General features: G+C 51.5%; 1 protein-coding gene across 1 annotated transcript; it reads right to left on the bottom strand.

The window, feature by feature from the left end:
• Positions 1 to 940: 940 nt before the first annotated feature.
• Positions 941 to 9,018, bottom strand: RND1 (Rho family GTPase 1). Its single transcript, XM_032144256.2, has 5 exons — positions 8,797 to 9,018; positions 7,927 to 8,014; positions 5,171 to 5,280; positions 4,160 to 4,294; positions 941 to 2,037 (listed from the first exon to the last, which is right to left on the bottom strand). The coding sequence occupies exons 1-5, from the start codon at positions 8,914 to 8,916 to the stop codon at positions 1,792 to 1,794; spliced, it is 699 nt and encodes a 232-aa protein (XP_032000147.1). The 5' UTR covers positions 8,917 to 9,018; the 3' UTR covers positions 941 to 1,791.
• Between the last annotated feature and the right edge of the window lie 2,428 nt (positions 9,019 to 11,446).

Genomic DNA, 11,446 nt, shown 5'->3' with positions numbered 1-11,446 from the left:
CATGAGCCACCGTGCCTGGCCTAGTACATGCTAACTTTATTTCTAGCACTAGCACTACACTATGGCACTTGGAAAACAAGAGCTATAAGTCACTGAGAAAGGAAGTTAAGAGTTAAGGTCCTTGAGCTGCCATCAGTAGGCATCGGAATTGGAAGGTCATGAAGGCAAATGTCACCTCTCCTCGAACTCAGAAGAGACCAGAATCCCAGGAGCCTCCCCCAGCTTTGGCTTAGTCTGTCTACCTTCTATGTGGGGTGGGATCTCAGCAGCTTGGATCCTCTACTGGTGATTTCATCCAACCTTTTTCTCTCCTCTAGACTCTCCAGGGCAGTGGTTCTCAACCAGAATTTTTCCACAGGGGTCATTTAGCAACATCTGGAGACATTTTTGGGTGTGGTAGCTGGAGAGTGGGGTGCTGTCTTCTAGCATCCACCAGATCAGGGACACTGCTAAACATCTTGGGCTGCATAGGACAGTCCCTCATAACAAAGCATTATCCAGTCCAAAATGTCAATAGTTCCAGGGTTGAGAACCCCTGCACCTCTGTTCTAGGGCTAAGGAGCCCTTCCTTGGTTTAGTAGGTCTTGGGCGGGGCTAGGGCAGGGGGATGAGGAAGGGAGAAGCTCCTTCTTGGAGGAGCTGGGGAATGGTGGAGGCAGCCCTTCTGCAACCCACAGAAAGGGCCCCAGGACAGTTTTTCTCTCATTATCATCAACCAAAGGGCTCAAGCACAGTGGCTCATGCCTGTAATCCCAGCTCTTAGGGAGGCAGAGATGTGAGGATAGCTTGAGCCCAGGAGTTTGAGACCTGCCTGAGCAATATAGCAAGACTCCGTTCTCCACAAAAAGGAAAAAAAAAAAAAAAAAAAAAAAAAAAAAAAAAAAAACAAAAAAAAAACCAGTTGTAACAACTAAAGAAAACAGAAAAAAATAGAGCCAAATTCTTTATATGTATTATATTTTTCATTAATAAATAGGTTTTCTTCATTAAACACAGAACATATAACAGATTGAAACACTCCCCCCCTCCCCCCAATTCCAAAGACAAGAGTCTATAAAACAAATGCCAGCTGTACTGCCCTAAGGGCAGAAAAAGTCTGGTGACCCCCACCCAGCCCTGCCCCTGCAGCACCACCACCCCCACACTCTGCAAGAGAAGGGGGTCTGGGGCTTCTCCCTTGGACCCTGGGGACTTAGGTGAGAAGCATGTGAATGTATGATGTCACCTCTCTGTGAGGCATGGGCTATGCAAAGATGAGGTTTCCTTCTCATTGGCTCTGACCAGCTCCTGCACTTCCGATTGCAGTTACGAAGCACCTGGGCTAAGCCCCCAAGGGAGCTGCCGCTCGGCTTCCCCACTCTCCGTTGCTGCCTCCTTAGAGGGGAAGGGAAGGGCTCAGGGACCCCTCCCATCCCCTGACCTGCATGGAAACGCTGTGTGGAAGAGGCATGATGCTGAAGGTGAGGCTGCTGTAGGCCCCCAAGCCCATGAGGCCAGCATGCCCCCCGTCCCCCACAGCTTTCCTTCCTCTGGAGCCGGGGGGCACTGGGGTTAGTCGCCCCCTCCATAATCTAGTGCCTGGCTTGGGGTATGATGGTTCTCTCTCAGCGTCAGGTCCTCATGCCGGGCCTGGCTCCTTCCTCGCCCCATTCCTGTCTCCTTCCAAGCCCTCACCGTGGCCATCTGAAAAACTCGTGTCCAGTGTCCTAAATTGTCTCATCCTCCCTCTCCCCGTGCCTCTGCACCCCAAGGGAGGAAGTAGGGGGTTGTCTCCCCCCTCCAATTTCCACTTCACATAATGGAACAGCTTTTGGCCTTTTCCTTCTTGAAGGTAGAAGAGATGAGTTCAGAGCGACTGGGGAGGTGGAGCAGTCGTTTGGAGAGGCTTCGGACAGGGCTCTTCTGGGGCAGTGGGCTAGGCTTGTTCAGACACAGCATGGATGCCGTCCGAAAGATGCTGTGGATGCTCTTTTCTGAGGTGAAAGCGGAGCCTTCCAAGTAGATTTCTGCACCCAGCTGTTTCGCTATTGCACAACCCTGCAGGAGGGGGTGAGGGCATTAATGCAGTGGGCCAAAATGGCTCTGGGACGCTGCCTGTGTGTGTCACTCCCCAGGGCCACTCCAGAGGGGACCCAGCTGCCGGTCTCCAAACACCACCCTCTGCAGATTATTCGATTATCTTTTCTTTTTTTTTTGGCATACACCCTGTCTGATGATGCCTCTTTTTCTTAAGACGATGCCTGACTGCACATTATAAATCATCTGGAATACTCTTAAAATTATATTGATGCCAAACCAAATTAGAATTTCTGGGGATAGCTGGGGCAGTGGCTAGTGCCTCTAATCCCAGCTACTCAGGAGGCTGTGATGGGAGGATCACTTGAGGAGGCCAGGAGTTCAAGACCTGCCTAGGCGGCCGGGTGCGGTGGCTCACACCCATAATCCCAGCACTTTGGGATTACAAAAAGAAATCTCAAAAATAAAGATAACAAAATAATAATAAACACTTTTAAAAAATGTTTAAAAATTCGCTGGAAGTGGGCACACAACTATAGTCTCAAATACTAGAAAGGATCCCTTGAGCCCAGGAGTTCTGCACTGCAGTGAGCCAGGATCACACCACTGCACTTTATTCTGGGTGACAGAGTAAGACCCTGTCTCTGGGAAAAAAAAAAAAAGGAAAAGGAAAAAAAAATTCTGGGTATAGAGCCAAGGCATTAGTATTCGTCTTCTTCTTTTCTTTTTTTTTTTTTTGAAACAAAGTCTCACTCTGTTGCCCTAGCTCAGGCTGGAGTGCAGTGGCGCGATCTCGGCTCACTGCAAGCTCCGCCCCCCCGGGTTCACGCCATTCTCCTGCCTCAGCCTCCCTAGTAGCTGGGACTACAGGTGCCCACCACCACGCCTGGCTAATTTTTTGTATTTTTAGTAGAGATGGGGTTTCACCGTGTTAGCCAGGATAGTCTTGATCTCCTGACCTTGTGATCCGCCCACCTCAGTCTCCCAAAATGCTGGGATTACAGGCGTGAGCCACTGCGCCTGGCCGGTATTAGTATTCTTAAGAGCTCCCCAGGTCAGGTGCAGTGGAGGCCAAGGCAAGCGGATCACCTGAGGTCAGGAGTTCGAGACCAGCCTGGCCAACATGGTGAAAACCCCATCTCTACTAAAAATAACAAAAATTAGCTGGGCGTGTTGGCGGGCACCTGTAATCCCAGCTACTCGGGAGGCTGAGGCAGGAGAATCACTTGAACCCGGGAAGCAGAGATTGCAGTGAGCTGAGATCGCACCACTGCACTCCAGCCTGGGTGACAAGAGCAAAACTCGGTCCCCCAACCCTATGCTCTCATGCACATAAGAAATTATCCAGGGGTCTTATAAAATATGCAGATTCCAGGCCAGGTGTGGTGACTCACACCTGTAATCCCAGCACTTTGGGAGACCAAGGTAGGAGAATCACTTGATGTCAGGAGTTCGAGAACAACCTGAGAAACATAATGAGACCTTGTCTCTACAAAAAATGTTAAAGATTAGCTAGGCGTGGGGCCCATACCCATAGTCCCAGCTACTAGGGAGACAAGAGGGAGGATCACTTGAGTCCGGGAGGTCAAGGCTGCATAAACAACTATTGTGCCACTGCACTCCAGCCTAGGCAGATCACATTTTTTTTTTTCTTGAAATAGAGTCTCACTCTGTTGCCCAGGGATTACATGTATGCACCACCATACCTGGCTAATTTTTTGTATTTTTTGTAGAGATGGGGTTTCACCACGTTGGCCAGCCTGGTCTTGAACTCCTGACCTCAAGTGATCCACCTGCCTCGGTCTCCCAAAGTTCTGGAATTACAGGCATGAGCCACCTTGCACCTGGCCTCTTTTTTTGTGTGTGTGAAATTCTAATGAACACCTCTAATGATTCTAACGCAGGTGGTCAGAATACAATCTTAGAAATGTGGGCACACACAGGAATAACTCACCTGCTAACTGACAGCATACATCTGGGTAAGCAGGTGCCCACCACCTCTCTCCAGGTGACTCATTTGCTAATTATAACAGCAATTCTCTCTTGCCATAGTGGAAGAATTTGAGCCAGGGCCATATTTCAAACTGTCTGCCTCTAGCCTTCCTCACTCCACCCCACAACACACACTTGCGCGCGCACACACCTGCTCATAGGAGATGGGCGCCTGCTTCTGGTGGGACAGCTCCATCAGAGTACTCAGGTCTGTTCGCAGGTCTGTCTTGCAGCCAATGAGCAAAACGCGGGTGCTGGGACAATAATCTAGGATTTCTGTCCTCCACTGAGGGGTCGAGCAGGAAGAAGGGTAGGAGAAGGAGGAAGGAAGGAGAGTTAGTGGCAGACGGATACCAGGAGAAGCTTGGCTGGCAACGTCACACACATCACCTCACTTATCACCAGCTCAGTCCTCCCTCTGAGTCACAGCATCACCATTGCACTAATTACATCATTTTCCTGCCCATGAGGCCTTTGGGGCCCCTAGAGTGCTGACCCAGGAGCCTGTTCCCCCAGTCTATGGCCCAGTCACCACAGAGGGCACAAGGGCAATTCTCCTCCCACTCTCTGCCAACCGTACAGGCATGGATCTGCCCCCTCACCCCAAAGGGCCTCGCAAGTCCAGAATGCCAGGGGGAAGCCAACCAGTCTCTTCTCAAGGGAAGAACATGATCCCAGCATCTTCTATACTATGCTAGATACACAAGGTTTCCTAGGACTCCTCGGCATTGGCGGATCTGCCCAGATCCAAGCATTTCATACCAGGAGCTCAGCTCAGACCTGCCTGGCTTATCCATTCTCAGTGGGACTGGGATCAGGGTCCATAGAAGCTGCCTCCAAAAGGTCCCATGCCTGACCCTCATACCGTATCACCTAAAGGTTCTCTGACTCTCTGTCCTCTGCTTCCTGAGTCTTCAATACCACCCTCCCCTGCGGGGCTCTGGCAAGGCAGCATGGGATAACAAAAAGGGCGGGAGGCAGCGGGGTAAGGAGACCCAAGTTCCAGTCCCAGAGCCGTAGCTAATGGTATGGCCTTGGGCAAATCTCTCCCTTCCCTGACTTCCGTTTCTTGATGTTATACAAGAGGGCATTCATGACGAGGTCCCGATTCCTTCTTGGTCCTCATGCTGAGTTAGAGATTAGAGAGTTGATCTAGGCTTACCTTCTTGAGTGCACTGTCCACAGTCTCTGGACGGCTGATGTCAAAACATAGTAATACTGCATCCGAGTCGCTGTAGCAGAGTGGACGGACGTTATCGTAGTAGGGAGATCCTGGTGTAGGCCAGAAAGAGCTGATGGTGAGCCACGGTGTTTTCCTTCCCCAATAGGCCTAAGCCCTAAAGCCCTGGGAATACCATCCTCGATCCCTGAGGAGCCATCCATCTCCCAGGGGGAATGTGCTGCGGCTGGAAGCTTGGGACCTGACCGCCTGCCAGAAGGTCATGAAAGAATATCATCCCCCTTAGTCCAGAAAAAGGGAAAGAAGACAAAATAAAGTGGGTGGAGTATAATTTGGCTCTGTTTGGGTCTCCTACAGCAGGCTTAATTGGAGATCTACTAGTTTTCTGAGTCCCAGAAGATGCTTCCAGCCCTGCAGAGAGACAGCGCTTATTTCAGGGCTCCTCTCTTCTAGAGCCTGCCTGCTGCCCAACTTCACTCCCTTCTGCTCCCGGGTCTCCCCGGTGAAGAGACAAACCTCCCTGTTACATAACCTGGCTGCTGCTTTTCCATGGGGTCAGAACTTTAGGAGGCTAGCAGGGGAGGGAGAGAATCAAGGGTTCAGTGCCCCACTTCTCCACCCACCCAGATCGGCTTACATTGAAAAGGGCAAAAGGAAAGCTGTACCCCCTGACCCCCCCACATCTCAGGAAGGCAGTCTCAAAGACAGCAGCACGGATGGCTGGGGATTTAGAGGCTAGAGCAAGAGTCCATCGTTGGGAGGGAAATAGGCAATGCAGACCCAGGTGGTCCCATATGGGAGAATGCTAGGGGCTGAGCCTACCCCCTCCACCCTGGGGAAGGAGCAGTAGCGGATTTGGAACCCAGACAATCCGTGCTCAGAATAGCAAGCAGCCCCTCTCCCTGCACCGCAATCGCCATGGAAACTGGGGGGAATCCAAGCTGGTGGGGGGATGTTGGTCATTAAAAAAAAGGAATATAGGGGAGTTGGGATAGCTGCCTGCTCCTTTAGCAAGCCTCCCCCATCCCTTTCTGAGGTGGGGTCTTACCACTGCAGCACTGAGGAGCGGAAGCACTGCAGCACTGGGGAAGGGGGAGGGGAGGAGGCGTCCATTTTGGCTCCAAGCAATCCCCCTCCCCTAAGACTAGCAAGTGAATAATGAGAACAGGGTCAACCCTGACCCCAACATTGGAAACCCTATCCCACACACCACGGCCACTTCCTCCTTCCTTATGGGAACCTAATCTGAAAGAGGGAGTTTGAGAATAACTGACAGCCTTTATCCTTTCAGAAATTGGGGGGTGGGGGTGTGACACAGGGAATAGAGACTACACTTGCTGATTTTCCATGATCTGGTTTGGGATTTGAGGGCTGCATTCTGACTGTGGAAGGAGGGAGGAGGTGGGGGGAGGACGTTTGGGCGGTGGTAGTGAAAAGAGATGAGCTGCAGTAAGATTCTGGGAAGATAGGAAGGTGGGAGGGTACAGCAGATGAAAAACCAAAAATTATACATCATGCAGTCAAGCTGCATTCTAGTCCGATCTAGCCAGCATAACACAGCCGAGGAGAACCAGAACGCTGCCTCCCAAGCCCGGAAACTGCAACAGGGAAAAGCATACCAGATTGGGGAATTTTTGTTTGGGGAGGAAAGGCTCATTGTCTGTCTAACCATTCCCTAGCCCCAATCTTTTCAGACCTCAGAATTACAGCATGGGAACAACGGCTGTTGGAGGAGCGGAACAGCATATTTATTATATGTAGCAGGAAACACCTAGTGATTTATGGTCCCTTTTTAAACTCAGTCTGAATATGCATTTTTGGGGAGGGGTGGATTTTATTTTCTTTCTCCTATTCCCGGCTTTTACTCCTTAATTATGACTCTAAGCCAGTCTATTGAAAAAGGTCTGGGGTAAAGAGATAACGGGAAGGGTCAGAATCAAGGCAAAGGATAGCCTAGCACTAAGGGCTTGGGGCTGAGAGGCTGGAAAAACATTGTTTCTACATTCTAGAGAGACTAGGCATATTCTACCTCACTCCAGTAGAGGGAAAACAGAGCCAACCTCCCCTCTGCCCTGCCGGCCACTATTCACAACTGACTATGCCCTATATTAAGCCATCTCCCCCACCCTCCAAAACATCGATGATGCATGGCTTCATCCCCGAGCTGCAGCGGTGTGACGAGTGGGGCTGAGCTGCGGCAGGAGGACAGCAGTGGCCCAAGATGGAATGCAGGAGGCAAAACTGAGTCTGAGCAATCTTTCCCCAAAGCAGACTTGTCTCCCCGCCCCAACCACGCTGCCTCCAGCAGCACTGCCTCTTGCCTCTTATTTGGCTTTGCTCTGGGGAAGTAAAAGGTGTGTGTGTGTGTGTGTGCGTGTGTGTGTGTGTGTGTGTGTGTGTGCACGCACGCGTGATGGGTGGTAGGAAATGGAAATGGAGAAGTCCTGTTTTACTGCCCACCCCCAGGACTATTCATGGGTCCCTTCGCCTCACCATCCCAGCCCTCTAAAGGGTGGAACTAGACCCAGGGAAGAGAGTGGCTCCTGGGGTTCACCCACTCTGCACCCTTGGACCATGCAACTGAGTCGACCAACTGTCAGCCCTCCCCACAACTAATGAGTCTTCAGATCCTCTTTTTTCACTTCTCCCCACCAAAGGGGAAAACAATTTCTAAAAGACAGCAGCTACACAGCAGACCAGTGGGGGTGGGAAAGTGGCATTTGGAGCCGAATTCTTACCTGAGGTATCCCAGAGACTAAGTTCCACCCTCTGTTCCTCTGTCTCCAAACAGGCTGTGTAATTTTCAAACACGGTGGGCACATAGGTCTGTGAAAAGAGAGGAAACATTCACCCCAGGCACCCTACCCTCAGATCCCCTGGTTAGTGCTGGCTACACACGCACTCACCAGAGAGACAGTAAAGTCACAGGAGACAAGAAACCAGAGCAGATGCCTGGGGCAGGAGGGAAGGGACTGCGGAGGACCAGGCACTTTGCTCTGCAGCAATGAGAAATGTGAATGACACCCCCCCACACCACCGCACCAGGGGTAAGCCCCCCATATCCTAGGCGATCAGGGACACACACACACACACACACAGATTCCTCCCATCCCCAGATTTGTGTTTCCCAATTTGAGAGAGCCACAGGCCAAAGCCAGTCCTAGCTCATCTCCTCTCAAACCCCTCCCGGCCAGGTGAACAGAGGGGCTGCAGAAGCCTGCCTGGAGGCACAGGCATAGAGCCTTTGAGGAGCAGGTGAGCGGATAGGCAGGGATTACGTCAAGAAGAAACCCCAGACTCTCAAATGCCTCCAGTGCCCTCTCCTGAGAGCAGACTCCAGGGACGCAGGAAGGTGGAGGGAATCTGATGGGGCCTCTAGGTGAAGAGGTGAGGAGGAGCCAGCGGGGCGGCAGAAGTGGAGCAGGTCTCAGGGGAAGCTAAGGCAGGGCAGTCCTCCAGCCAAAAAGCAGCTGAGGATGGTAAAGCCTCAGAAAGCGGCTGAAGATGGGCTGGGGCTGGGGGAGCCACGTCTCCTGGGCAGGTGGAAATCTACGCCAAGGCGGGCAGGCAGAGAGAAAAGCCCGCCAGCGGGCGGGCGGGCAGCTCACCTCCGGATAGCAATCCTTCGCTAACACTTGCAACATTGCGGTCTTCCCACACTGCACGTCCCCGACCAGAACGAGCTTACATCTGGCCACGACTGGCTGGGGGGCCCGTCTCTCCTTCATGGTTGCAGTGTCCGCGAGACTTGAACTTCGTTCAGAAGGGAGGGTTGCGCCAGGTGCGTCTCAGCACACCAATCCGGCCAGATTCCCTGCCTCCCTCCAACTGAGGAGGAGGCCGGCACAGCCGCCTTTTATTTCTCTGGCTGAGCCAATCACAAGAGGAGGCGGACTCTGTTACGCCCAATCCCTGAGGTGGGATTCCCTCCATCAGCCAATGGATGGGAGGATCTGAGTCAGCGCCCCCTTCCTCCCTTCTCTTTCTCTTAAAGCTGCACCTTGTTTCCCCCTGAAAGGGGATTCCCACGTTGTTTTGCATTTGTATTAGGAAGGGGAAAGGGTATTGGAAACAGAATGAAATGATCTGGAGTATCTACCAATAAGTGTCAGAAAAACAAACTAGCTATGGAAGCAGGAAGTGAGGTCAGGCTGGAGTTGCAGGGACTGTCCCAGGTGGGTTAGAAGAGCAGGACCTGCTTAGACTATAGACAGGTGTGCGTGTGTGTTTTGGAGGAGTGGGGGGTGGGGGAGGTGGCCCAGAACTTCTCTGACATTTTTTTTCTTTTTTTTCCTTACATCTTTTGTTTTAAGTAGAGACAGGGGTCTCACCATGTTATTCAGGCTGGTCTTGAACTTCTGGGCTCAAGCAATCCGCCTGTCTCAGCCTCCCAAAGTGCTGGGACTACAGACATGAGCCACAGCGCCTGGCCTGATGTCTGACTTTTTTGTTTTTTCTAATTCCCATCCAAACCAGTTCTTACTTCCTTTTATTTCCCCTCCCAATATCAGCTCCTGCTATACCTCTTTATTTATTTATTTGTTTGTTTGTTTTGAGGCGGAGTTTCGCTCTTGTTGTCCAGGCTGGAGTGCAATGGCGCGATCTCAGCTCACTGCAACCTCCACCTCCCGGGTTCAAGAGATTCTCCTGCCTCAGCCTCCCGAGTAGCTGGGATTACAGGCATGCACCACCATGCCTGGCTAATTTTGTATTTTTAGTAGAGATGGGGTTTCTCCATGTTGGTCAGGCTGGTCTCGAACTCCCAACCTCAGGCGATCCACCTGCCTTGGCCCCCCAAAGTGCTGGGATTATAGGCATGAGCCACCGTGCCCGGCCTGTGCCCCTTTTAAAGCCTTCTCTTCTTCAAGAATCACCTTCACCACCAGAGAGAGAGAGAGAGAGAGAAAGAGAGAAAGAGAAAGCTTTCCAGAGTCATCTAGAAAAAAAACACACAGCACCTGACCCACTGATGGGCAGAGAGAAATGACGGACTCTGGCAAGTGGGGGTGGGAGACAGGAAGAAGACAAAGCAAACACAGTCACTGTTTGGCCAGACAGCCTCTCGCCCATGCCCAGCAGAAGCTGCTTAGGGGTGTTTGTTCTGCGGCCTAGGCTCAGCTTCCTGAATGAATCAGGCACAGGTCCAGTTCCATGTTAACGCCCACTGAAACTGACACACTAATGTGTGTCACCTGGTTAAAGTCCAGACTGGGCCCAGGATTTTGGGATTAGAAGCTGGAGGACAATCTAAGGTTGAGATGAACTACATAACTTTTTTTTTTTTTTTTTTTTTTGAGATGGAGTCTCGCTCTGTTACCCAGGCTGGAGTGCAGTGAGTCGATCTCAGTTCACTGCAACCTCTGCCTCCCGGATTCAAGCAATTCTCCTGTCTCAGCCTCCCGAGTAGCTGAGACTACAGGCGCACGTCACCATGCCTGGCTAATTTTTGTATTTTCAGTAGAGACAGGGTTTCACCATATTGGTCAGGCTGGTCTCGAACTCCTGACCTTAGGTGATCCACCCACCTTGGCCTCCCAAAGTGCTGGGATTACAGGCGTGAGCCACCACACCCAGCCGAGTTTCATAACTTCTTAACAGCCCTGACCAGTGGGGCCCCTGTATTTTGGGGAGCCTCTACTAGACAGAACTATGGGCTGTCCACAGCTTAAACAAACCACTGATTGTCTGGGAATCAAGACCGTACAAATAAGGACTCCTGGAGATTTGTGATTGAAGGAAGACCATCTTTGGGCAAAATTGAGGGTAGTCCCTTTCCCTTGTCAAGCCCAGTGTCTCTGAAGCGTGACCTGGGCCTTGTTTCATCTGAGCTTTACTTTTTTTTTTTTTTTTTGATACAGAGTCTTGCTCTTTCACCCAGGCTGGAGTGCAGTGGCGCAATCTCGGCTCACTGCAACCTCTGCCTCCTGGGTTCAAGCGATTCTCCTACCTCAGCCTCCCGAGTAGCTGGGATTACAGGTGCCTGCCACCACACCCGGCTAATTTTTGTATTTTTAGTAGAGATGGGGTTTCGCCATGTTGGCCAGGCTGGTCGTAAACTCCTAACCTTAGGTGATCCACCTGCCTCGGCCTCCCAAAGTGCTAGGGTTACAGGCGTGAGCCACTGTGCCCCAGCGTGAGCTTTACTCTTAATTCGCAGTTGTTGCTGCCCCACCCAGGGATAGTTTCCCTGTGATAAAGGATGCTTGAAAGCCTTTCACAGACCCAAAGGGACAGATCTCTAAGAGTGAGATTTCCAGT

Source organism: Hylobates moloch, unplaced genomic scaffold (assembly GCF_009828535.3).
Source record: "Hylobates moloch isolate HMO894 unplaced genomic scaffold, HMol_V3 SCAFFOLD_22, whole genome shotgun sequence".
In the NCBI taxonomy this organism is placed as follows: domain Eukaryota; kingdom Metazoa; phylum Chordata; class Mammalia; order Primates; family Hylobatidae; genus Hylobates; species Hylobates moloch.
The sequence above is the reverse complement of the archived record's forward strand: the minus strand, read 5'-3'. Positions and strand labels throughout refer to the sequence as shown.

What these genes read in the sequence shown, in the direction of transcription:
- RND1 (XM_032144256.2), bottom strand. Translation starts at nt 8,916, where the DNA reads ATGAAGGAGAGACGGGCCCCCCAGCCAGTCGTGGCCAGATGTAAGCTC. An exon ending in TAGTCTCTGGGATACCTCAG is followed by an intron (nt 5,281 to 7,926) that starts GTAAGAATTCGG and finishes GGCCTACACCAG; the next exon opens with GATCTCCCTACTACGATAAC. An exon ending in CGCCCATCTCCTATGAGCAG is followed by an intron (nt 2,038 to 4,159) that starts GTGTGTGCGCGC and finishes CCCCTCCTGCAG; the next exon opens with GGTTGTGCAATAGCGAAACA.